A 25,339-nucleotide genomic window follows, 5' to 3' on the forward strand; every position below is an offset into this window, starting at 1 on the left:
TTTAACGAATAAAATCTCGCGGTCGTCCATAGGGGTCTGGGGACTACTAATATGGCGGATTTTCTTCCTTTTGAATAACATTTACGGCAAGTGCAAATGTACGATATTTATGAGGAGTAAATTCAGGGAAAAGCAATTTTAATGTTAAGACAATCGCTAAAATTTGGTAAATATATTCAAATGGACCATTGATTGCATTTGAAATCAGCTGTCTACATAATTCATTATTCTTTTTGAATATTCTTATTGAGCATGAGTGGTGATGCTGTAGAGATGACGAGGCCAGGCGGTAATCTGCCAGATTCTGTGACAGGTTTTAAGACAATAGAAACTATAGGTAGGCTTGTTTTGTTGGTCATCCAACGGTTTTGGCGGTTATGCAGTGCAGCAACGTTAACATTGTTATTGCTTTATTGGCTCTACGGTGGCATTATAACATTTCTTCTCCTGACAGCTGCAGTGTTTGGTCTTCTTTACTTTTACCAAGATGCTTTGCTTTTTTTTCCTGATCAACCTGAATCTTCACGGGTGTTTGTACAGACTCCACACAAATTTGGTTTACCATTTGAGAATTTTTATCTCAAGACCAAAGATGGCATACGAATCAATGTCATGCTTATTAAGCAGCAGGGATCTCGTTTATCCATAGCACCAACTGTTGTATTTTTTCATGGTAATGCTGGTAACATTGGCCATCGTTTAATAAACAGTCATGCATTGTACAAGAACTGTGGATGTAATGTGTTTCTTGTTGAATATAGAGGATATGGACGTAGTGATGGCTCACCAAGTGAGAGAGGTGATGATTTTTTCATTTTATGAAAACTTTTATAGTTGATGTCAATTTCCCAAGGATGTTTAAAATTCTTTCTTTTAGGTATTTTGCTTGATGCTCAAGCTGCAATAGAATACATCAGAGGTCGAAAAGACGTAGACAATACAAAAATTATTGTATATGGTCGTTCTTTGGGGGGAGCTGTTGCAATCAATTTGCTCTGTCAGTCATATTTCACAGATAAAGTCTTTGCAATGGTTGTTGAGAATACATTCACTAGTATACCACAAATGGCAGATCAACTTATTGGTCATGGTCTCAATCGCTTGCCAATGTTTTGTTTCAGAAATCAGGTTTGTAGAGAAAGATGATCATTGAATTCTCTTAAATAGTCATTTATTATTAAATTTCTTTTTAATATGTTTTTATAGTTCAATTCTTTGAAGAGTATATGCAAAGTAAAGATTCCTTCTTTGTTCTTGTCTGGGTCAAATGATCAACTTGTTCCTCCTGCAATGATGTACAAACTATACGAGGTCTGTTTGCAAAAGTGATTGGAATGAATTATTTCTGACTGTTTTAGCATTGATTGTTTATTTTAGAACTCTGGTGCTGTGATGAAAAAACTAGAAACATTTGATTGTGGTTCCCATAATGACACATGGCAGTGTAAGGGTTATTTTGAAGCCTTCAGTAGATTTTTGATTGAGGTTTGTTAGAAAAATTTGGAGAACTAATACATTTGTCAAACTTTTTGATATGGATGCTTATATTTTCTAGGTTTATGAAGCAAGACAAAATGGATTAATAATAACATCAGATTCAAAGACTAATGTGGAAGCAGAATTTGACAATGTTCACAAACCAACGAGACATTTATGAAAAACAAATACACGGTGATTATTTAAAAAATATCACTGTTTGCTACAAGTAGCCATTGAATGTTAAGAGTAAAAAAGTGAAAAATCAAATGCAACAAAATGTTCAAAAATTGTTAAGATCAGGAGTCAAGTTTCTCTCGATGATGGGGTGCCATGAAGTTGAGATCTGGTCCAATAGACACAATACCATGGGGATTGATCATTCGATGACTTTGCTGCATAGAATATGAAAAGAAATGATAACACAAAAGTCCTACAATTGAATAACTAGACAAACTAACATTAGAAGAAGTACAAGAAATATACCATATAATGCTTTTTGATATGCTCAAAATTCACAGTTTCAGCAATCTTGGGAAGCTGATACACATCCCGTGTGTAACACCAAATATTGGGATAGTCTTTCAACATCTTCTTGTTGCACTAAGATTGGTAATGAAATCATGGAAATTATTATCAAAATGAAATGACAATAATAGTTGAATAACATTTGATACACACACTCATCAAGACATACATACCTTGAAATGGCCATGATAAACACAATCAAACCTCACCAGAGTTGTGAATAACCTTACATCAGCTTCAGTAAATTTACTTCCAGTAACATACCTTTTTGTTGACAATATGTTTTCTAACTAATATCAAATACAAATTAATATACTCAAATGCCATGAAGGTGTTATATCTTATCAAGATAATCTTGTCAAACTTCATAACCTCAACATACTTTGTCAAGAGCTTCAAATAGTGTTGCAACTGCATTGTCATATGCTTCTTGTGTTGTTGCAAATCCACACCTGTACACTCCATTATTTATGGTCCTATAGGTCATTGAAAAAAACTCATAAATTATGAATATTGGAATAGAAATTATGAAGGTAATTTATGAAATGTCACATACGGATAGACCCATTCGTTTATTTCATCAATCTCTTTCTGCAATTCCTTGGGATACAAGTCAATCTCTTTTTGTTCCACTGTCTCACAGAAAGCATTAAATTCAGAATTCAACATACGAATGATTTCACTGGATTCGTTGTTCACTATCTTTTTTTGAAATTTATCAAATAACACAGGGACTGTCCAACGCCCATCATAACCAGGTTGAGCGAGAGCATAGATCTCACTTAGATAAGAAAAGCCATTTAGGGAATCTTTAGTTGCTCCAGGTTTACCTGTGTTGTATTATAAAAAATGTTGATATCAAAAACATGAAACAGTATGGGGTAAATATAAGCATTATCAACTCATTAAATGCTATGTAAACAAACTTAAATTATACCTACCTTCTGTATCAAATTTCCAACCTTTATCTTCCATTAACCAGTCGACAACATCTACACTAATTACTTTTTCAAGTCCTTTAAGTTTGCGAACAATCAGAGTTCGATGGGCCCACGGACAAGCCAAGCTGACGTACAAATGATAGCGATTTGGTTCTGCCTTAAATTCGCTTGAACCATCTGCTGTAACTCTCTCTCGAAAGTTTGACTTTTTTCGCACAAATTCTCCTTTTTCGTTTGTACTAGGTTTGTATGAATTGTTGCTCTTTGTCTCAGCACTCATCTTTAAAAAGTTTAACTGTCCTTTACCGAAGAAAGAATTTAAAAAGGATAAATCGAAAAACCTCTTAATGACAGAAGATTTGTTTATTCTTAATAACCTCAATGTCATCTGGGTGCGGTTTTAGTTGTTATATAACATATTCATTACTAAAGGATTTCGTCTATTTTTTCAATATATTAAATAATTTTTCAAAATTTAGGAAGAGAAGCAGTTGCTTGATGAAAAACCAATGTAATTTCTAAAGATTGGCTAGAAAAAAACTCAAAATTTGTAAAATTCATGAGGATTAAAAACATTCTTAATTTACATTAGAATGCTTACACTTGAGTTACATGAAGTAATGAAAATAACAATAAACCTTCACAAACAATTCAATAGTATGGACAAAATTATATCCCAAAACGAAGGATTTTATCATAGTTTCAATGAAATTCTTCTCGCAACAACAGTGGGAGTAATAAGCTTTCCTCTATCTCTTGGATCCTTGCAAAAGTTGCTTTTCAAACCTTTAAGAATAACGAGCAAACTGCCAAATTCATTTGTGTCAATTTGTGGTGTTGTTTCAGTGTTTATTTCTGGCGTCACTGCATCAGGCGCTTTTATTGTCACATTTAAAGCTTCTAATAGTTATTTCTGTAGAGATGAAATGTCTCGACAAGAATCATATTTCGAGTTTAACACGCACCAAAAAGATATTTTCCTGTGGGGTTTTGCAAGCCTGGCAATATTTAAAGTTTTTGGTGGTAAAGGACGGTACGTTATACCGAGTCATCTTTTTTGGCCTGGAGCTTTTGCAAAGAGATCTATACCAGCTGCAGGAAGAAACTATGCCAGACCTTCTGTCAAGAAAAAGCTATATTTACTTGGTTAGTTCGTTGTCGTCGTCAATGGTGTCGTAAATCATTTAACAATATGTAACAATAGTATTTTGTTTTCTTCATCAAAGTGTAGGTAGACGTTATGGATGTCATTCCTGTGGGAAAAAAAGACAAAAGGATTTTATTGCTGACCACATACCACCAAACAAGCTAGTGAATTCATATCAATCACAAAACTTTTATCCCCAATGCAAAACATGCTCGCAGAAACAAGGTTATTTTACAAAATCGTTTTCTCCTTCAAACATTTCAAAAGATATAAGTATAGTTCTTTTTTAGTTTATTATTAAAATATATTTAAGGTTAGTTTTACTTTATGTTATTTTTAGGTGGAGCATTGTCATCTCTGAATTCTTTCAATGCAATAAAGACCCATGGAATGACACTAAGATTATATCATTTTTGGCTACCTGTGCCTCTTGGAGTTGCTCTTTTACAAAACAATTTTGCAGAAGTTTGTTTTGTTTAGTATTATCATCCTCCGTGCAATGAAATAATTATTATTTTTAATATGGAAACTTACGTATTGAGTTTATCAATAAAATCTTTAAACGTTCATTTCTTATTTTGTTGTTCTGTTCTACGTTAATTTTATTCAAAAATTATTTCACTCAACTTTGTCAATAACCATAGCTACGACTTTCATCTGTTCATACAGGTAAATGATGAAAAATTTTAAAATCTTTCAATTTGTCAAAGCAATGTTGTTTAGTAGCCATAACTTTACTTCCTTGTCAGGCGTGTTCTGGGATTCTAAAGATCTTTCTTATTTGATAAAAGAAGCGTGGGTTTCTTACCATGTCATCAAAGAAATAGAAAAATTATTTCTAAGAGTGCTAAAGATATTGTTTTATCTTTTAATCTGAAGGGGGAATTTTTGTTTCACAATGTTCGAGTTGCATGGTTTCAGATTAAGATTTAACTATATTTAAAAATTGAAAAAAATGTTGCTTACTTCATATGCTCTTGAGCAGGAATTTGTTTCAAAGATGTTTTATGAGTTTCAAAGAACGATATTGGCCCATTTTATGTGAAGAAATGGTATAAAAATGTGAGTTAAGCTTCCAAAATTTATACCATATCGGCATTGAAAAGAGACAGTATAGCAAGAGTGGAAGACAGGAATTTTGAGTTCGACGCTGAAAAGATGAATTTTAAAATCGTCGCAGTTTTTTGCCTCCTTTTTGCTTTAAACTTGGTCACAGCATGTAAGTATATATTTCTTTAATTCTGAATAATTTTATTGTTTTATCAATGAAATGATAGCAAATGGTATTTTGGTTTTACAAATTATCAAAGCTTTCGATTTGTTCAACTATATATTTTCTTCAATTTTGGATTATATCAACACTTGTAATGTATCTAAATACTTTTCTAGATGACTATAATGGTCAGTTAGATGACAATGTCAAAGAAGAAAATGATGAATTAAATGAAAATGACGAAGTCAGTCAAACTGATATAAAACCAGCTGAAAGTGATGTCGCTGATGAGAAGAGCATTCAAAGTGACATTACAGATCTTGCTCAACGTGATGCAGAAGCTTTACATAAGAAAAAAGGATGTAAGATAATTGAAGTATTTTAATGACATTTTACATCATAAAAACCAGCTGAGTTTATAATACTTTCTTTCTTTTATTACAGTTTGTCATTGGGGAATTAAAGCTTGGTACAAACCTGGAGTTCAGATTCGTTGTAAATGTATGAAATGGTATGTATAGCTATATCAATGTCATACATCGTTATTTACTGTGAAATTGTTGGACTATCTTTAATGTTTTCTTTGTAATCTTTATTTCATCTTTTTTCTTTAAATTTCTCAGTACATGTCGACCAAAAGGAATTTGGGACTGTAAATATAATTTTGCTTACTGTCCTTACTATTGTAAGTATATCTTTACTTTTAAGCACGTAGTTATGTTTCAAAATTTTGTTGTGAAGACGATGTGCAATGTAGTTTGCAAATCGAAAGCTTTGATTCATTTATTTATAGAAATAAACATAGACTTCAAAAAAAGAATAAGAATTTTCAAAAGAGTTTAAAAAAAATGTTTTAAAAAAATGCCTCTTAGTGATTTATGTCTCTATTTTCTCTCTCCTCTCCTTAGATTGTGGTAACGAAATCTTCAATCCAGATAAACAGATATGTTGTTGTGGCAAAGTTTACAACAAGAGAAGATCCTACCAATGCTGTGGTTACTTTTACTACAATACTCGTTATTCTAAATGTTGTAAACACGACACTGTTAAACCAAAGAAAATTGCTTGTCCACGTCACAAAATTTAAGAAGCTGGTCCTTCCAATTTCATCTTATCTTTTTCAGTAATGCAGTTAGATACAAATATCTGACATTTTGTTAATGAGTAGTTTTTAGAAATGATTTATACTGAATGTATTTTGTGCAAATTTTGAAAACTTTTAAATAAAGTGTTTTGACGGATATTTTGTTTGTTTTTCTGTTTGTTTGTCATTTTCGTAAAAAGATCGAATTTTGTCGTTATGAACAATCGAAATATTGCTTTGAAAATTTCAATTGCCAGATTGAATTGGCAAAAAAATAACCCGAGAGCTCTAAACAAAACTGTTTTAGAACCCTTGGGTTATTTGGGTTATTATAAACCATTTTCGTTATTGACTTGACTTATGATGAACAAAAAACAAAACTGAAGAAATTGTTGTTCATATTTTATACATTTCTCAGCCAGTAAAATACATGCCAAACAGACATGACCAAAAAGCATACATTCTTGATTCGATCGTTTTAGACAGGCAACTGCATATTTTTTATGGAAACACAAAGAAAAGTTATTTTTCAAGTTATTTTCTTCTGTAATTTGTAACTATAAACGCCTGATATTGTTTGGAGAAGCTAAAGGCTATGTTGCATGCTCTCAGTCATTATTTTGGTCTTGAAGAATATTGTAAAGACATCAATCTCAGCTGTAGCAAATGGTGGATTTTAAACACTCCCTTAACGTATTCGTAATTGAATATATATCAACATTGTTTTTCAAACTCTTTATCAATGCGTAGGCAAAAGTTCTGGTTGTCAACTTGTCATTCTTGTAAGAAAGACAAAAGAACTTTATTGCCAAACACATATATCACCAAACAATTAAATCCTTAATGAACTCTTTAAATAAAGACACATGAAACAGGACTTAGACTATTGCTATATTCAGTCTGTCTAGCCACTTGCCCTAGTAGACATTGCACTTATCAAGAAACAATTTTTGCATACATTAATTCTGTTCAAAACATTACTCCAACTTTAACGAGATAAAATTATTGATTCAATGAAATGAGAAAATGCATGTTGTGAAATGAAGATGTGAACGAATTATTTTATGAAATTTTTGCCTTGAATAAAACGAGTAACGAACAACTAAATCTAAAAGAGTCGTAATTTTGGTTTGTTTTCTTCTTGCTCTTAATGTTGACATTTCCTTCTTCTATAGTCTGCAACCCGTGGCCTGACACCATCGGACTCACATACAATGTAGACAAATTGGTGATATTAATAATTGCTATGTGTGTAGACTAGATATACAAATCTATGATTAACATTCTTGCCAAATATAAAGTTAATTGCTTTTCGTTACCTATAAATGCCACATCAGAAATAAACGACTATACCCATGTTCTCTTTGAATCAAATATATTCGATAATACGTGAACTTACTTAAAATATTTACCACATAAAATTGTTAAACTCAAGATTTCAAATATGTGGACTCACTTTTTGCAAGACTCTTTTTTAGTTATAGCACATGTTTGGCATGTGTGAATTAAGTGTCTCTTTGAATAACTAAATTGTTTTATTTTCTCTACAACCATGGCTACTGTTATTTACCAATGAAACATGATTCATTTTTTCTATCTATACTGAACGTCTTAAATCAATTAAGCTTTTAACTCGTCAAAACAATGTTGTTTAGTTGCTAAGATTTTTCTTCAATGTTCGATGTGTAAAGGGATTCTAGACTTATTTGTTGAAAGACGCGTGGTTTTCTTTCCATGTCATCAAAGAAATAGAAAATTATTTCTAAGAGAACAAAAGATAAAGTTTTCATCTTATAATTTAAATAAAAGCTGATTTTAAACTAGCATTTTTGCTATAAAGTCGTTTTATGAGTTTCAAAGACGTTTTTTATGAGTTTCAAAGATGTTTTATGAGTTTCAAAGAACGATATTGGTCCATTTTATGTGAAGAAATGGTATAAAAATGTGAGTTAAGCTTCCAAAATTTAAACCAACTCGGCATTGAAAAGAGACAGTATAGCAAGAGCGAAACACAGGAATTGTGAGTTCAACGCTTGGAAAAGATGAATTTTAAAATCGTCGCAGTTTTTTGCCTCCTTTTTGCTTTAAACTTGGTCACAGCATGTAAGTATATATTTCTTTAATTCTGAATAATTTTATTGTTTTATCAATGAAATGATATCAAATGGTATTTTGGTTTTACAAATTATCAAAGCTTTCGATTTGTTCAATTATATATTTTCTTCAATTTTGGATTATATCAACACTTATAATGTATCTAAATACTTTTCTAGATGACTATAATGATAAAGTGCATTATCAGTTAGATGACAATGTTGCAGATGAAAATGATCAGTTAGATGACAATGTTGCAGATGAAAATGATGAGCTTGATGACAATGTCAAAGAAGAAAATGATAAATTAAATGAAAATGACGAAGTCAGTCAAACTGATATAAAACCAGCTGAAAGTGATGTCGCTGATGAGAAGAGCATTCAAAGTGACATTACAGATCTTGCTCAACGTGATGCAGAAGCTTTACATAAGAAAAAAGGATGTAAGATAATTGAAATATTTTAACAACATTTTACATCATAAAAACCAGCTGAGTTTTATAATACTTTCTTTCTTTTATTACAGTTTGTCATTGGGGAATTAAAGCTTGGTACAAACCTGGATTTAATATCCGTTGTAAATGTATGAAATGGTATGTATAGCTATATTAATGTCATTCATCGTTTATTTACTGTGAAATTATAACTATACTAACCTGGACGATCTATATCTACAAACATGTAAATAAAGATTGTAAAGAAAACATTTAAGATAGTCTCAACAATTTGACTCTGTCACTTGACTCTGAAGATGACTACCGCTAAGGTTGTCGAAACGTCAGTCGACAACAACAAAAATAGTCCTTCTCAGGACTATACCAACCTGGACGATCTACATTTACAAACATGTAACGATACTCCCGGGCTCAAACCGTTTACTTTAATCTTTATTTAATCTTTTTTTTTATTGAATTTCTCAGCACATGTCGACCAAAAGGAATTTGGGACTGTAAATATCATTTTGCTTACTGTCCTTACTATTGTAAGTATATCTTTACTTTTAAGCACGTAGTTATGTTTCAAAATTTTGTTGTGAAGACGATGTGCAATGTAGTTTGCAAATCGAAAGCTTTGACTCATTTATTTGAAGTAAACATATACTTTAAGAAACTGGACAAAACATTAAAAATTAAAAAAAATGTTTCAAAAAATGTTCTCTCAACATCAAAATTTTTTGTGATTGATCAGTATTTTTAAAAACTTGTTCATTTTATCCTCACTCCATATTCCCTTTAATTGTCTAAATTTTTATTTTTAAATTGGCGAATCTCTATTTTCTTGTTCATGTCTTAGATTGTGGTAACGAAATCTTCAATCCAGATAAACAGATATGTTGTTGTGGCAAAGTTTACAACAAGAGAAGATCCTACCAATGCTGTGGTTACTTTTACTATAATACTCGTTATTCTAAATGTTGTAAACACGACACTGTTAAACCAAAGAAAATTGCTTGTCCACGTCACAAAATTTAAGAAGCTGATCCTTCCCATTTCATCTTATCTTTTTCAGTAATGCAAGTTAGATACAAATATCTGACATTTTGTTAATGAGTAGTTTTTAGAAATGATTTATACTGAATGTATTGTACTATTTAAATAAATTGTTTTAATGCAAATTTTAATGGTTTTTCTGCTTCTTCGTCATTTATTTTTGTAATTTTCTTTTTTCACTGAATGAAAAGATATTTTGACCTGAAGGATGAACGAAAAGTTAAACCTTGAAAACTGAGAAATGTTGAGTTTACATTTTTGTACATTTCACGAGCATTAATGGCCAAAAAGCTTGCATGCAACGATGCAAGATTTCAAATGGTTTCCTGTTTTTTATATATGTTTAGCTTTCAAACATTTTACTCAACTTTTTACAAGAAATATTTTGATTAGGAATCATGTTGTGTTTAGAGGCAAAGAATACTATATATTGCCCTTAGTCATTTTTTTTCTGGGAACATTGCAAAAACACAAGTCTTATGCAGCTGTAGAAACTAGTGAATTCTCCCTTAATATCCTTGTCGCGATCGTCAGTCATTAAATATAGCGAAATTGTTTTATGGAATTCTTTATCAAAGCGTAGGCAGAAGTTATGGTTGTCAATCAAGTGAGAAGATGAGACAAAAGAACTTTTTTGCGAAACACTTATATCACCAAAGAATTAAATTCTCATTTATGTACGAACTCATTCTATAAAGACACACGAAATAATGCTTTGAATGTTACGATGTGAATTTCTGTGGCCATTTGCCCTTATAGAAATTCCACTTATCAAGAAACAATTTTTGCACACAATTCTGTAATTTCTATTTAAAATCAATGCTCCACAGAACAACATAATGATTCTATTAAATGAAAAAATGCATTGTGAAATGTATCAGTTGACGAGTTATTTTATGAATATTTTTTTCTAGAATAAGACATGAAACAAAATAATTACTCAACTAAATCTTAAAAGATTCGTAATTTTGGTTTGTTTTCCTGTTGCTGTTAATTTTTGACCATTCCTTCTTCTAGTCGACTTCCAGTGGTCTGACATTTTAACAATCCCGTTTTTTTTCTTGTCTACTGTCAGTGGTCTGACTCACACTTTAGATCAATTGGAAAAATTGCTACAATTGTTATAAGCATACTACATTTATATATGATTTAGCTTGCCTAATCAGGTTTTAATATAAGTCAGAATACTTGATCAAAAGTAAACAACTGTAGCCACCAATGTCCTCTGGACTTTGATAAAATCATCTTTCATATTTTATCGTCAAAATATCCATCGTAAGATGTGTCAACAAGATTATTAAAATAATTTTAAATGTGTGGTCGCATATAACTCTTTTTTTTCTGCTTGAGTAATTTACAAATGTAAAGAGTCGCTTTAAGTAAACAAATTGTTTTATTTCCTCTACAACCATAACTACTGTTTTCTCCCAATGAAACATGATTCATTTCTCGTATCTGTTCTGAAGGTCTTTAATAAATATTTAAGTAAATCTTTCAACTCGTCAAGGCAATGTTGTTTAGTTGCTAAGATTTTTCTTCAATGTCTGCTATATGTATTTGTTGAAAGACGCGTGGGTTTCGTTACATGTCATCAAAGAAATAGGAAAATTATTTCTAAGAGAACAAAAGATAAAGTTTTTGTATTCTTTAATCTGAATGAAAGCTGCTTTAAAACTAACATTTTTGTTTCACAATGTTCGAGTTGCATGGTTTCAGATTAAGATTTAACTATATTTAAAAATTGAAAAAACTGTTTCTTACTTCATATCCTCTTGAGCAAGAATTTGTTTCAAAGATGTTTTACGAGTTTCAAAGAACGATATTGGCCCATTTTATGTGAAGAAATGGTATAAAAATGTGAGTTAAGCTTCCAAAATTTATACCAAATCTGCATTGGAAAAGACAGTATAGCAAGAGTGGAAGACAGGAATTGTGAGTTCGACGCTGAAAAGATGAATTTTAAAATCGTCGCAGTTTTTTGCCTCCTTTTTGCTTTAAATTTGGTCACAGCATGTAAGTATATATTTCTTTAATTCTGAATAATTTTGTTGTTTTATCATCGACATGATAGCAAATGGTATTTTGGTTTTACAAATTATCAAAGCTTTCGATTTGTTCAACTATACATTTTCTTCAATTTTGGATTATATCAACACTTGTAATGTATCTAAATACTTTTCTAGATGACTCTAATGATAAAGTGCATTATCAGTTAGATGACAATGTTGCAGATGAAAATGATCAGTTAGATGACAATGTTGCAGATGAAAATGATGAGCTTGATGACAATGTCAAAGAAGAAAATGAGGAATTAAATGAAAATGACGAAGTCAGTCAAACTGATATAAAACCAGCTGAAAGTGATGTCGCTGATGAGAAGAGCATTCAAAGTGACATTACAGATCTTGCTCAACGTGATGCAGAAGCTTTACATAAGAAAAAAGGATGTAAGATAATTGAAGTATTTTAACAACATTTTACATCATAAAAACCAGCTGAGTTTTATAATACTTTCTTTCTTTTATTACAGTTTGTCATTGGGGAATTAAAGCTTGGTACAAACCTGGAGTTCAGATTCGTTGTAAATGTATGAAATGGTATGTATAGCTATATCAATGTCATACATCGTTATTTACTGTGAAATTGTTGGGACTATCTTAAATGTTTTCTTTATAATCTTTATTTCATCTTTTTTTCTTTAAATTTCTCAGTACATGTCGACCAAAAGGAATTTGGGACTGTAAATATAATTTTGCTTACTGTCCTTACTATTGTAAGTATATCTTTACTTTTAAGCACGTAGTTATGTTTCAAAATTTTGTTGTGAAGACGATGTGCAATGTAGTTTGCAAATCGAAAGCTTTGACTCATTTATTTGAAGTAAACATATACTTTAAGAAACTGGACAAAACATTAAAAATTAAAAAAAATGTTTCAAAAAATGTTCTCTCAACATCAAAATTTTTTGTGATTGATCAGTTTTTTTAAAAACTTGTTCATTTTATCCTCACTCCATATTCCCTTTAATTGTCTAAATTTTTATTTTTAAATTGGCGAATCTCTATTTTCTTGTTCATGTCTTAGATTGTGGTAACGAAATCTTCAATCCAGATAAACAGATATGTTGTTGTGGCAAAGTTTACAACAAGAGAAGATCCTACCAATGCTGTGGTTACTTTTACTATAATACTCGTTATTCTAAATGTTGTAAACACGACACTGTTAAACCAAAGAAAATTGCTTGTCCACGTCACAAAATTTAAGAAGCTGATCCTTCCCATTTCATCTTATCTTTTTCAGTAATGCAAGTTAGATACAAATATCTGACATTTTGTTAATGAGTAGTTTTTAGAAATGATTTATACTGAATGTATTTTGTGCAAATTTTGAAAACATTTAATTAAATAAAGTGTTAAAACACAAACTCGAAATATGTTTTATGCTGATTCCTTTCAACTTCAGCAATTTCCGTTATTGTCTTTCTTATTCAGTGGATTCAGTTATTTTTTAAGCAATTAACTTGATAAAAAAGAACTTTAAGATACTTTATCTGAAGTCTGAACTACAAGGCAATTATACCTGAAATTTTGGACTCAAAACAAATTTAATTATGAAAATGAAAAAAAAACCCAAAACACAATTGGTACAGATGATCATGTAAAAAGTCAAAATTGAATCCTGAACGACTGAGCCTTTTTTCAACTTGATAAAAATGACAATTGGTCATTTCCTAATTACGGGGGACAGTTTGGTAATTTGAGTATTCCAATCGAGGGTAAAATTTATTATATGTTTCTATAACAACCTGTATGGTTTGTTGATATTTGTGACATTTTTAATCTATAATAACGCGTATAGAATATTATTACAAATGGTTTTACCGTTTGTAAAACAGCCAATATTACATAAGCGGTATGAATTTTACAGTCCAACATCGAAAGTTTGCGAATATGACGCTGAAGATTATGTCGGGTTTTTGATGGGGTATGTAACACACGTTGCATGACTTAGTGAACTTGCCAGATTTCATAGCTTCTGGTATGTTTTATTAAATGTTTATCTATATCGAGTTCATTTATAATTAGCGTTGATCAAAAGCCTCAAGGGATAAAAAACCTCAATGAAAACACACAAGAGTAAGTACTTGAGCGATAGTTTGAATTGAGCACAGAATGGATAGTGTCGGATAAATTCATTGTTATACGTTTTGTGTACATGTATGTATGTACATGTACATATACATGGTATCATGCATTTTTTTTACATTTTTAGAAAAATTTCAAAAATGGAAACCAGTTTTGGAGGTGTAAGCAGCTCCAAGAGGTTTAAAATTCCACCATTGGCAAAAGGAAATGGTGTTCATGTTATCATGGACATGGCAATATCCAATGAGAAAGAGTTCAACAAACAAATGAAAATAATTCAGGTAATGTATAAAGCAAGACCAAGTAAGAATATGTGCTTTGGTAAATTTCACAAAAAATTTTAATAAAAAGTTTAAAATTTGGTTTAGGATAATATGCTTCAACACAAACAACAAGAAAGAAAATTAAAGCGCATTGAAGGAGATATTGTGAAGAAACAGAGATTCTTGCGCCAAGTAATGCTTGATAATAATGATGGTAAAGTTTGCTTGCTTGAATTCTTGCAAAGCTCATTTTTTTAAGCATCAAACATTTCTGTGTCATTGTTTTAGATGTTTTTAGAAAGAAAAAAGTAGAAGAGATGAAATTTCAACAACATATTCAGGAGATCGAACAAACAAAATACCAGCATCTTGTTGAGGAACTTTTGGTATAATGTCTTAATAAATTATTTTTTTATTGTTTGCTATTGTAGTTGCCTGAATATTAAAGAGTTTAAGATTATATTATTTTCAAATATTAATTTTTTGCCATTGCTAGAAATTGAAGAGTAATAGTAAGAAAGGTCAGTCTGAAGCAATGGATCACAAACAACTGGCAAGAAAAGATTTATTAATGAAGTAATGTTTGATATAATTAAGTTAATATTGCTTATGTCATGTGATATTGAGTATTTCTTTATTCTTGAATCTTGCCTACATATTGTTGCTCATGGACCGGTGAACCCCCCTGGTGGGGATTGATACTGGCCGGTATACAAATGTTGTTTGTTTGTTGTTTTGTTGTTGCCTACATATTGTTGTCATTGTTTTCATTTGTATTGTGTAAAAAATATTTCTTTGTGTAAAAATTTTTTCTTTTTCCAAGAAATGATTTGCAGTACCAGTATGAAAAGACTTCCAAAGATTTAGATTTGAAACGCAATGAGGTTATGAACTTGACCAAAGAATATGAACAGAAAATTAGATTGAAAGAGGTGATTGAAAATTATTTTTCTTAGCTGATTTGATATATGTTTCCTGAATGCCTTAAAATCTGCAAAACTGATATTTTTCATATAGTTGGAAGAATACACTCTTACAAAAAGACTGGCAGAATTAGCTCTTGCCACAGCAATGCAAGAGCATAAAGCGAAAACAATGACAAAAGATTTTGAAAGGTAGTGCATTCTATAACTTGCAGTACAAGTTTCAAGAAAGCCATCTTCCTTTTTGATATAGGTATACAATGAATGATTTGCATTTGCCATGTCTGATGATATGTTTTTATTTTTTTCTTCATTACAGACATCAAAATGATTTAGCTGTTGTTGAAACTCAGGTAATTAAGATTTAGCATCAGTTCACCTAAAACAATGTTACGGAGTGCGATGCAATATTTTCATTAAGGAATCGTTAACACGACACAAATCGTTGGAAAATAAGTTAAAGTAAGTTGTAGTCAACCTTAAGTAAATTTAAGTAGAAAAATTGCTCATTAATTTTTATTTTGTTCATCCTTATAAATTGCTTTCATGACATAGTTTGGGTCGCTTAGAGGAGAGAAAGTTGGTAGAAAAGAAGCGAAGGCTGAGTCAAGATCAAAATAAGACAAATGATCATTTCACTATGAGCATAAGAGAGGGTACACAGCTAAGTTATTGTAAACATAAAATGTACAGGGTCTTGTTAATGCTTATTCTTGTCTTCATAGAGGGACGAAAGATGACGGACATCAGCCGATCCCTGGAGAATAATTCTTTTTACCAAAGGAATACGCAGATCGATGGAGAATACCTAGAGCGTCAAGAACAAGAGAAAAATATTGAAATGAAACTGAAGGTAGCAATGATTAAATAGGATTAATGTAGTTTCAAAAAGCTTTTCATCTTTATCTTCTTTAATTCCTTATTTTGTTTAATATTGTATCTTCATCAGATGGCTCATGCCAAAAGAACAATGTTCTTGGAGGAAATTTCCAATGCACGAAAATCACGAAATCTAATGCGTATGTCTTGCGCTAATGACCATGGTTTTAACGTTAAAACTGAGGCTAAAAGGCTTTTATATAATGATGCTGTGCGACATTTACAGGTTTGTGTTTTGTAAAATGTCAAAATTGAAAGTTACTCTTTTAAGTCGTTGACTGTAATTTTTTAATATAGAATAGTGTATCGAAACAAGAAGAAAAACATCAAACCCTTTACGGTGAAGTAAGATCAGCTGAGGCACATTATAAGAAACATGAACAGGAATGTCAACGTCTTCAAGAAAGTCTCACTTGCCTTCAAAGAGATAACGCAAAAAGATTAAAGGTTTTTTTATGAGAAAATTATAAAATATTTTGAATTGATCCGGTGAACTCTTTCTTGGTTGATTACATATTCCAGGAATTTGAAAAGGATTGTAAAACAAAGAGGAAAATCTAAAACAGAATCTTTGTCGTGAAGAGGCAAAGTTAAGCAAGGTTATTTATCATATAGTTTAAGATTGTTACTCAAATAAGTTGAAAAAATTTTTTAACAAGATTTGTTTTTAGGTGCGTGCCTTGCGCGACGAAAAAACACAAAGACTGATAAAACTTAGAGATTTACTGCGCGAGGACAAGCATCGTTTGAATAAAGATGAAAAGGTAATTTCAAATGGATTAGTGCGTTTTAAAATATTGAATTATTCGATCATTCTCGTCGTTTTAAATCTAACTTTAATTTTTCAATCATTTATTTCGAATCATGCGATGAATTGATGAGCATAGAATGTAACATTCAGTAAACTTTCTATTTGAATTGAAATGTTTTTTTGATATGTCGTTATTTCTTTATTTCTTCATCTTATTTATTTCTCAAGTTTTTCTCTTTACCTCGAAGGAATGTGATCGTTTAACAAAACTCGAAGATTCATTGAAATTGCAGGATATTTGATGAAGACAGTTGTGGTACTGTTGAAAAGATTAGTTTTTCACTTTACTTGACAAACGTTTCTTTTTTAACTCTTCTGTTGAGGTGGTTGTCTTACTTAAATGGAATGAAATCACTTGTTTGTGTGTTTTTATTCACCAGACAAACACATACGTCATATTTTTCAATTATGTTACTTTTCCTGTGTCAACTTTTGTAGAACAACTCGATATATTACAAACTAGCTTTTGGTTGGGGAAATAGTGTAATCATCTCCCACATTATATTCTTTTTTAACTATATATATATATGTATTAATATTAATTAGCTTTGTCTATACGCGATGTTTTAAGTGTTTTAGTTTATTCACTATCTCTTAATGAAAATTATCAAAAAATCTAAACGTTTTGTTCTCAGTTTCAGAGTTTTGATATCGATACGAATTTTCCTGTTAATGTCGTAAAGTACTTGCATTAGCAATTCAAATTGTGTATTTTGTTATTCTAGTAGGTTTAACTCGTTCGCATATTCTACTTGATTAACATTTTAAATGTGCTCTACAATATTTTACATGTTTGTTTGTAAAAGGCTACTGTGAGAATATGAACGTTAAAGACAGTAATTTTTACGATTTCTTCAATTTGATGTCGTTTATGTAGATAGGTTTTCGTTATTATTCTGTGAAAAACCGCGATATTCCTCCAATACACACGTGTATTGAAGATAGTGGTGATTTTGAAGTTAAGCAAGCAAGAGATATTGAGTAAATGTTTAGTGAAGCTTGCTTAGCAAAGCAACATATCATTGTTCTTGCAATATGTTTAACATATGTTGATATATTGGATCATGTAATGTGTGACTCTATCTCGTCTTTTGTGGCTTTGTCTTCTTAAAGCTGGTTATATTTATACGGCAATTTGATTTGAAGCTGTGGACAGAAGACTCTTCTAGAAATGAACCGTTCAGGTATATATGTCTGAAAATTCATCCCATTTACTTGAATTTTTATCGTGATGTATTAATCTAGACAAAAATTCCTTGAAAATGTACAGTCATGGATCTTCTCCTTAGAGACAAACCGTAGTTAAATGTAATCAATAATATCTTGGTTGCTTTCACGCAAGTTTAAGCATTAACTAGTTGTGGAAACTTTATTTAATCTTGTTTTCCATTTCATTCTGAAGTGAGATGATGTTTCAAACTGCGCAAATGTCAGCAAATATAAAATTATGAGAAAAACTGAGCATCACCCCCATCACGGCTGAAAGTAGAACTCTAGTTGAAGGGGGGGGAGGGAAGGAAAGGTTGGGAGTATTCATATATCATATATTCAACTCCGCTCGACTAAATTCTTTTGAAATTGCCGTTTTGATTACGGCCCTCCCAGTGATTGAAATCATCCCTTTTTTTGTTCTTTATTCAAGTTTCTGGGCAATGAACTCTTCTGGAAAAGAATGTTGCAAACAATAAGATGCAGCTGTTCATCTGTGGATGAAGAGTGCTATTTTAAATTTTACTTTAACTTCTGTTCGCAGATGTTCGATTTCCTACCCAAGGGAAGAATGAAAAAGTCAAAAATCTTGACACGCGACCGGAACGCACCAAGCAAAAGAATAAACATGATCGCATTGGGATCATTATGTATCTTAATGAACCAGAAGATCCAGCCAACTTGGGGATATTCAGGGTGTTTTTTGGTAACTACATTGTTTCATTTGGGAGAAACCCAGTGTATATATCTTAGTTTTGACATTAAATACCCCGTCCTTAACAATAACCCTCAGGATCTTTTTCAATTTCTATAGGTATTTTAATGATGATAGACATTCCACAAGAACGGGGTATGTCCTCAATTTATCGGCATTGGGGTGATCGCACACTCTGTTTCTTCCCGTTATTTGATTGCTTGAAACCTCTTCCTGTTGAATGGATGTATGTGGTTTATCTTGTGATGTTCTTGGGGGCTTTGGGCATCGCGTTAGGTTCGTAAATATACACTCTGCGTGTTTCAAATATTTTAACAATCTTCACCAAAGATTTAGTTCTTGTACATATCAGATTCAATATGTTGTAAATTATTGCCTCTGTGTGTGTGTGTGTGTTTCAATAGACTTCTTTGTAAATCCTAAAGTCCACTAATGACGTATTTGTCGTATTGTTTTAGGTTTTTGTTATCGTTCAAGTTGCGTATTATTCATTACAACTTATTGGTATATATTTTTCTTGGATAAAACTGTGTGGAACAACCATTCATACCTTTATGGTCTCATTTCTATAATGTTATTACTTACAGATGGCAATAGATACTGGTAAGCTGTCAATTAAATCTTGTTTTACTATGCCATATTATCACTTCTTGAACACACTTATTGTTTTAGGTAGTGTAAAGACAGTTCTCATTCTCTGTTGTTCATTCATCACTATCTACACTGACACACGTTATCTTAGTTTATATTTTAGACAGTGTAAAGACTGTTCTCATTCTCTGTTGTTCATTCATCACTACCTACACTGACACACGTTATCTTAGTTTATATTTTAGATAGTGTAAAGACTGTTCTCATTCTCTGTTGTTCATTCATCACTACCTACACTGACACACGTTATCTTAGTTTATATTTTAGATAGTGTAAAGACTGTTCTCATTCTCTGTTGTTCATTCATCACTACCTACACTGACACACGTTATCTTAGTTTATATTTTAGACAGTGTAAAGACTGTTCTCATTCTCTATTGTTCATTTATAACTTCCATCGGTCATTAGGTCAATTGACGGTTACTTCAACGACTCCATTCGTAACACATATGTACCAAGATGGAACTACTGGCTAATTAAATTTCAGGTGAATTCGTTAGCATTTTCAAAAATAAGAATGCATTGTTTCCAACCTTTGATATTTTGATGATCATTTAGATTTTTCTGGTGTATTTTTTTGCTGGATTAAAGAAGATTGATATGGATTGGATGTCTGGATACTCAATGTCTGGGTTGGCAAAGCAATGGGTGTTTGATCCTTTTCGCCTTTTTGTTTCTGACGAGTTCATCGAACTTTACATGGTTCATATAATTGGATTGTTGTTTGATCTTTTTGAAGGTTTTCTACTACTGTTTGACAAAACTCGACCTGTAGCTTTGTTTTTTGGCTGTATGTTTCATCTTATGAATTCTCAAATGTTTCATATTGGTATGTTTCCATGGACAATGCTTGCGACCATGCCGTTTTTCTTACGATCTGATTGGCCAAGACGCTTGTCACGTGCGATGCCTACTTGTCTCTCTTTGTTCTTACCGCAACGTGATGACCCTAAAGTGAATACAAAATTCACCAACGAGAAGAATCCTAGAAGGAAACAAGATTGTAAGGATATTTATGTATCTCTCAGGAAATACTTTCTTATTGGTGTAGCTAGCATTTATGTCATCATTCAATTATTTCTTCCTTGGTCACATTTTATAACCCAGGTTAGTATGTCAATCATGACGTTAACACGCTTTTTAAATAGAAACTCTTCTTTGTTCTTCAACAGTCATGTTTCTTCAAAATCTTTTTTTCCATGCATCAGGAGTGATTGTAAATCTTTGTCAAACTCAACATAAATGATTTCATCATCAGTTATCTCATTTTGAAACTTCATCTTCTATTGACTAGGGATTTAACTCGTGGACTAACGGTCTTTACGGGTACTCATGGGACATGATGGTACACTCTTGGAGCACGCAACACATTCGCATTGAACTTGTTGACAAAGCAACAAATGCTTCGCATTATCTTATACCTGGGGTGAGAAAAGGAATATATTGCTTTCAATATTCAATATTTGTTTCCTTGGGCTTGAAAGTGGTAACTGTTACATCTTATATTATTTTCTTGGTCGTTAGATATGGATTCATGGACGCTCAAATAAAAGGGGAAGATGGTCGTCACAACCAGATATGGTAAAGCAGTATGCAAATTGTCTTGCAAAGAAACTTTCTCAACACGAAGAATTGAACATTACTGAGCCTGCGATTTACTTTGATGTTTGGCGTTCGATGAACGGTCGATTTCAACAGCGTCTTTTAGACCCCAGGGTGGATATGGTGAAAGCAGAATGGTCACCATTCAAAATGTCCGAATGGATTCTACCATTGATGGTTGAACTCTCACCTTGGCGAACGAAACTGGATGAAATTGAAAAGGAAACCGTTAAATCCAGTAATTTTACTGATGTCGTTTTTGTTGCGGATTTCCCTGGTTTAAATTTGGTAAATTTTGTAAAGAAAGATATAAACGCAACGATCACCGTTTTGGACGGCTTGGTTATTGTAGAGCAAGAAGGACACAACGTTACTTTAGAGAAAAATGAGATTCTTTCTTTGAACAGCAATCAAACTCATATTGTTCATACAATATCTAAAGAGCCATCTTGTTGGATGTATATTTACACAAATAAAACATTGGCTGAAAATATCACGTTACAAGAGATAGAAGAAAAAGAAATAAGTGAGAGATTTAAAATATTTAAAATAATAATATCAAATGTAATTTTCGATTTTCTGTCAATTTCTAGGCGCCATAAAAGAGAATGAAACACTACTCACAACTATCGAAGATTTTATAATGGAAAAAATGCACATATTTGGTATGAGTTTTTATCATTCATTCGTAGCCATTTCAAACATTGTTTTTGGTACGACGTCAATACAAGATTACTTAGACGATAACGATCTTACTTAAATAATCTGGAAATTTAAATTATTTGTAGAGTTAGTGTGTAGGTAGGAGGAAAAATTTAGAAGTATAAAAACAACATGGAGAGATTCATAATGGAGTATATAATGGGCAATATCCCTTTCGCATGATCTTGTTCGTAAAAACGTATCAAATAAATTTTACATTTATTCAATTAAAAGAGCTTTTAAACATCTGGGATCATCTTTTGTTCCCAACATTTATTCGTCAAAATTTTCCATCTTAAAGTTTTAACTTGAAGTTGGAATTAATGAAGTTTGTTTGTTTGCAAATGTTTAAAGGTTTTTGAGCATTGATTTCAACAACAAATTGTATGAACATGATACATTTAACAAAAACCATAGCAAAGAATATGAACAGTGTTCTTGTTTGGTGAAATCTTTGTCTTTTCCGCGGTGAAATTGTCTAATTCGATGATATGAAATAATTAGAGTGATGTGTTTTACCTTGTTAAAACGACAAAATATTACCTAACAAAATGTCATATTTTATTGATTGACAGCTGAGAAGATACATCCCATAATTCATAGTAAACACTGTTACATGTGTTTACATTGTGTTGCGAGCTAACGGTGACATAGGTAAATTGTTTAAACATATACGTTATAATCAATTGTTTTGGGTCTGTCGATTCCTCATACTTGACAAAAATGAATCTACTGAATTTGAGATCGTTTATTTTGTCTTTGGTCATAGGAATTAAAGTCGAAGGTAATTATACGCAATAACAAGTTAGATTGAAAATTTGATTGTATAGAGGCGTAGAAAACGTATGGTGTCTCTTCTCTTTTCAATGCTTAGAAATTAGTTACACTATTACTTGCAATTTTTTGTTTATGTGTGATTAATTAAAACATGATTTGTGATTAATTAAGACTTGGTGAGTGTTAATTGAGACATGAAATTCTTAGCAAACTGTCGGTGTGTTGATTATCTCCGAGATTGGTATATCGTTGTGGGGTCACAAGTTGCAGGAATCATTCAGGGTATTTTAATCATTTTCTTTATGAAATGTTTGTGCAAATATTGGTTGAGACGGCAGCCACAAGCGACTAATGTGACAAGAACATCTCAAGAAGAGATGGGTCGTATTTATGAAGAAATTGGTCCTGTTACAACAAACTTGGATTCCTTAGAAAGCCTGGATATTACGTAAGTTAACAACATCATAAGACAAAAACATCAAATTGAACAAAACTAACTCAAAGTGCACACTTATTTTATTAAAAGTATATTTAAATATGTAAAGAAATCAGTTCATTTTTTATTTTACTGTCCATGTTAGGCCTAGAGATTCTGACAATTTGTCAAATTTTCAAGCAAGATCCCCATTCATCATTGAATTGACAAAAAGCAAATGCGACTCAATTGATAACCAGGATGAGTTTGGTGAAGCAGGGACAAGCCATGGTAAAATGTTGAAGAAGAATGATAACCCTGTTTGCTATCAGGAATCTAGCACAGAAGTTTCACAGCAAAGTGACTTTCTAAACAAGCAAAAGTTGATGTATTATCAAGTAAAAATTCCCACCAAATTCAGGGGGGAGAATACAAAGATCCACGAGAAAAGAATGACTACGGTAATCTCAACTTATTGCAAATCAGGTCGGCAAATTCACCTTCAAATGTTCCGTCGAATACGTCATACGATGTAGCTACAAATAGCGCAACTGAACACCAACATGAAATAAAGAAATTCCCTGACATGGATGAAGAATCATTCTCAACAGAACAACCAACAAATATAACCGAAAGGTTTTGTAAAGATTTGTCGTTGAAAAATAGACAATTGTCTTCATCTCGTCAGATCCCTTTGAAACCTCCAAGAGCACGTAGTTATGACAACTTTCATCGTTGTAAGTCACAGCGCCAAGAAAAACACAATAAAACATCCTTTCTGAATCCGCTCGATAAAACTGGATCACAAACTCTCGCAATTGAAAATGGTTCACATTTGAATGCATCATCATTAAGCCCAAGGAAGGAAGAAAAAGATTTTAAACTGCCAATAGTTGATGCAAAGTTTTTTGTAGAAAGCAAGACGACGACAAGAAATCCTCCCAAGTCATATCACGTTCAGCATCGTTACCATTTACTGGACAAGTAAAATATTTCTATACTTCACGTTCATCTAATGTTAAAGATAGTTCTAATGTTAATGTGTTCGACCGCAATCCTTACAAGGAAGAGGATACACCTCCCGCTCTACCTCCAAGATTAAGATCATTCCGTCAAATGTCATCTTTGCCACAACAACATCGCAGGGATACTGATGATTTAAGTTATCAATACGAACACATGAATCCAAGATAAACAAACGGAACGTGTATCGAACAAAATCCTTGGTTATATTTATATTTCTTTAAATTTGTGCAATCATATAAAAGGTTGCATGTTTGAAAAAAGGGACCAAGTGAGTCTCGTTATAAGCATTACTTTGATGATTTAGTTTTGTTAAAATATTCATCGGTTGAAAGGATATTAATGCAGCAGTTGATGGTGTTGAATTGACGTTCATGGCACAATAATTTTGTGAACTATTTTTTTCTTAAATACATAAAAAATTTTTAATTAGTTGCCGGCTAAAGTTGCTTTTTCTTGGTTCTCAAAACGCTGCTACAGTAACAACCAGAAAATTCTCAAACCTTTAGCTTCCTATCTTCACACTAGGCGTGAAAATTGTGTAAATGTTTCACTCGGGTTGTATGAAGATTTATAGAAAATGAAAGAAAAGAGACATCGAAGCTGAAGTGGGTTCATCTTCATCAAAGATTGCACGCGAAGGTATATCTATTGTAAGTGAAACTTGACACAATGAGTTGTCAAATCGAGGGTTTGGAATTGGCGGAAAGAGAAATTTGAAATTAACACTCGAAAGTTGTCGAATGATAGTTCTATCAAATCCGAATAAAGATGGCTGTATTTTTATGACGCAATGAATGTTCGTCAAATAGTTGTCTTTCAACTGCAACAACACCATGCAATAAGTAGTAAACACGTATCATACACTTTAACTATTTTCTACTGAGAAATACACATGAAATAAACTGCATAAATACATTTCAGTCATTTCTTAAATGATAAAATTATTGAGAAGTCTAACAAAATTTATAATTCATTGTGATTTTAGCTATGAACAAACGTGACCAAATATGAGACTATAGTCTACTTGTTTCTGAAGCAGAATCAAGCGAACATTACTTAAGTGATTTCCGTGGCGTATATTCTATAAGAAATTTCGCTGCCAATGTCGTTTAAGTTATGTTTTGCCATGATATAAAAGGTATGAACTCAGCTTTTTACGTATTCAGATAAAAAATCCATCTTTAGCCATATCAACAAAAACTGCATTATCAATATTCATTTCTTTGGATGTCGTAACCAATTTTCCAC

At 31.8% G+C, this 25,339-nt stretch overlaps 7 protein-coding genes across 14 annotated transcripts; 6 read left to right on the forward strand and 1 right to left on the reverse strand.

The window, feature by feature from the left end:
• Nucleotides 1–33: 33 nt before the first annotated feature.
• LOC124433490 (protein ABHD13-like) lies at nt 34–2,325 on the forward strand. 2 transcript variants are annotated; one of them, XM_046983269.1, is made up of 6 exons: nt 34–337; nt 455–799; nt 878–1,128; nt 1,207–1,311; nt 1,378–1,485; nt 1,556–2,325. In XM_046983269.1, the coding sequence occupies exons 1-6, from the start codon at nt 253–255 to the stop codon at nt 1,655–1,657; spliced, it is 996 nt and encodes a 331-aa protein (XP_046839225.1). In that variant the 5' UTR covers nt 34–252; the 3' UTR covers nt 1,658–2,325. The 2 variants fall into 2 exon arrangements, with proteins under 2 accessions (XP_046839225.1, XP_046839224.1); XM_046983268.1 differs by having other exon boundaries at nt 36–799.
• Nucleotides 1,651–3,345, reverse strand: LOC124433492 (glutathionyl-hydroquinone reductase YqjG-like). The gene is made up of 6 exons (XM_046983270.1): nt 2,946–3,345; nt 2,561–2,834; nt 2,387–2,480; nt 2,178–2,294; nt 1,963–2,079; nt 1,651–1,871 (listed from the first exon to the last, which is right to left on the reverse strand). The coding sequence occupies exons 1-6, from the start codon at nt 3,331–3,333 to the stop codon at nt 1,776–1,778; spliced, it is 1,086 nt and encodes a 361-aa protein (XP_046839226.1). The 5' UTR covers nt 3,334–3,345; the 3' UTR covers nt 1,651–1,775.
• Nucleotides 3,346–3,560: 215 nt separating this feature from the next.
• On the forward strand, nt 3,561–4,661 carry LOC124454198. Its single transcript, XM_047005007.1, has 3 exons — nt 3,561–4,091; nt 4,177–4,317; nt 4,433–4,661. Exons 1-3 carry the CDS (start codon nt 3,566–3,568, stop codon nt 4,570–4,572), a joined length of 807 nt encoding a protein of 268 aa, XP_046860963.1. The 5' UTR covers nt 3,561–3,565; the 3' UTR covers nt 4,573–4,661.
• A 554-nt stretch (nt 4,662–5,215) lies between these two features.
• LOC124459536 lies at nt 5,216–6,546 on the forward strand. Its single transcript, XM_047008989.1, has 5 exons — nt 5,216–5,311; nt 5,482–5,667; nt 5,750–5,816; nt 5,929–5,990; nt 6,214–6,546. Exons 1-5 carry the CDS (start codon nt 5,251–5,253, stop codon nt 6,390–6,392), a joined length of 555 nt encoding a protein of 184 aa, XP_046864945.1. The 5' UTR covers nt 5,216–5,250; the 3' UTR covers nt 6,393–6,546.
• Nucleotides 6,547–8,416: 1,870 nt separating this feature from the next.
• On the forward strand, nt 8,417–10,098 carry LOC124459535. The gene is made up of 5 exons (XM_047008988.1): nt 8,417–8,492; nt 8,663–8,926; nt 9,010–9,076; nt 9,404–9,465; nt 9,777–10,098. Exons 1-5 carry the CDS (start codon nt 8,432–8,434, stop codon nt 9,953–9,955), a joined length of 633 nt encoding a protein of 210 aa, XP_046864944.1. The 5' UTR covers nt 8,417–8,431; the 3' UTR covers nt 9,956–10,098.
• A 1,718-nt stretch (nt 10,099–11,816) lies between these two features.
• LOC124459534 (putative mediator of RNA polymerase II transcription subunit 12) lies at nt 11,817–13,397 on the forward strand. Its single transcript, XM_047008987.1, has 5 exons — nt 11,817–11,986; nt 12,157–12,420; nt 12,504–12,570; nt 12,685–12,746; nt 13,058–13,397. Exons 1-5 carry the CDS (start codon nt 11,926–11,928, stop codon nt 13,234–13,236), a joined length of 633 nt encoding a protein of 210 aa, XP_046864943.1. The 5' UTR covers nt 11,817–11,925; the 3' UTR covers nt 13,237–13,397.
• Nucleotides 13,398–13,750: 353 nt separating this feature from the next.
• Nucleotides 13,751–24,517, forward strand: LOC124453722 (vitamin K-dependent gamma-carboxylase-like). 7 transcript variants are annotated; one of them, XM_047004614.1, is made up of 17 exons: nt 13,751–13,957; nt 14,059–14,113; nt 14,246–14,399; nt 14,487–14,595; nt 14,670–14,767; nt 14,878–14,957; nt 15,205–15,313; nt 15,399–15,496; nt 15,624–15,657; nt 15,726–15,766; nt 15,860–15,960; nt 16,030–16,157; nt 16,254–16,409; nt 16,481–16,630; nt 16,706–16,782; nt 16,855–16,947; nt 17,183–17,628. In XM_047004614.1, exons 2-15 carry the CDS (start codon nt 14,094–14,096, stop codon nt 16,742–16,744), a joined length of 1,317 nt encoding a protein of 438 aa, XP_046860570.1. In that variant the 5' UTR covers nt 13,751–13,957; nt 14,059–14,093; the 3' UTR covers nt 16,745–16,782; nt 16,855–16,947; nt 17,183–17,628. The 7 variants fall into 7 exon arrangements, with proteins under 7 accessions (XP_046860570.1, XP_046860563.1, XP_046860556.1 ...); XM_047004607.1 differs by having other exon boundaries at nt 14,059–14,109; XM_047004600.1 differs by lacking the exons at nt 13,751–13,957; nt 14,059–14,113; nt 14,246–14,399; ... (9 more) ...; nt 16,254–16,409; nt 16,481–16,630 and adding exons at nt 18,748–18,909; nt 19,018–19,194; nt 19,377–19,521; ... (7 more) ...; nt 22,858–23,098; nt 23,232–24,517 and having other exon boundaries at nt 16,764–16,782; nt 17,183–18,178.
• The last annotated feature ends 822 nt before the right edge of the window (nt 24,518–25,339 follow it).

The sequence above is a fragment of the Xenia sp. Carnegie-2017 genome, unplaced genomic scaffold (assembly GCF_021976095.1).
Source record: "Xenia sp. Carnegie-2017 unplaced genomic scaffold, XeniaSp_v1 HiC_scaffold_13, whole genome shotgun sequence".
Lineage (NCBI taxonomy): Eukaryota > Metazoa > Cnidaria > Anthozoa > Malacalcyonacea > Xeniidae > Xenia > Xenia sp. Carnegie-2017.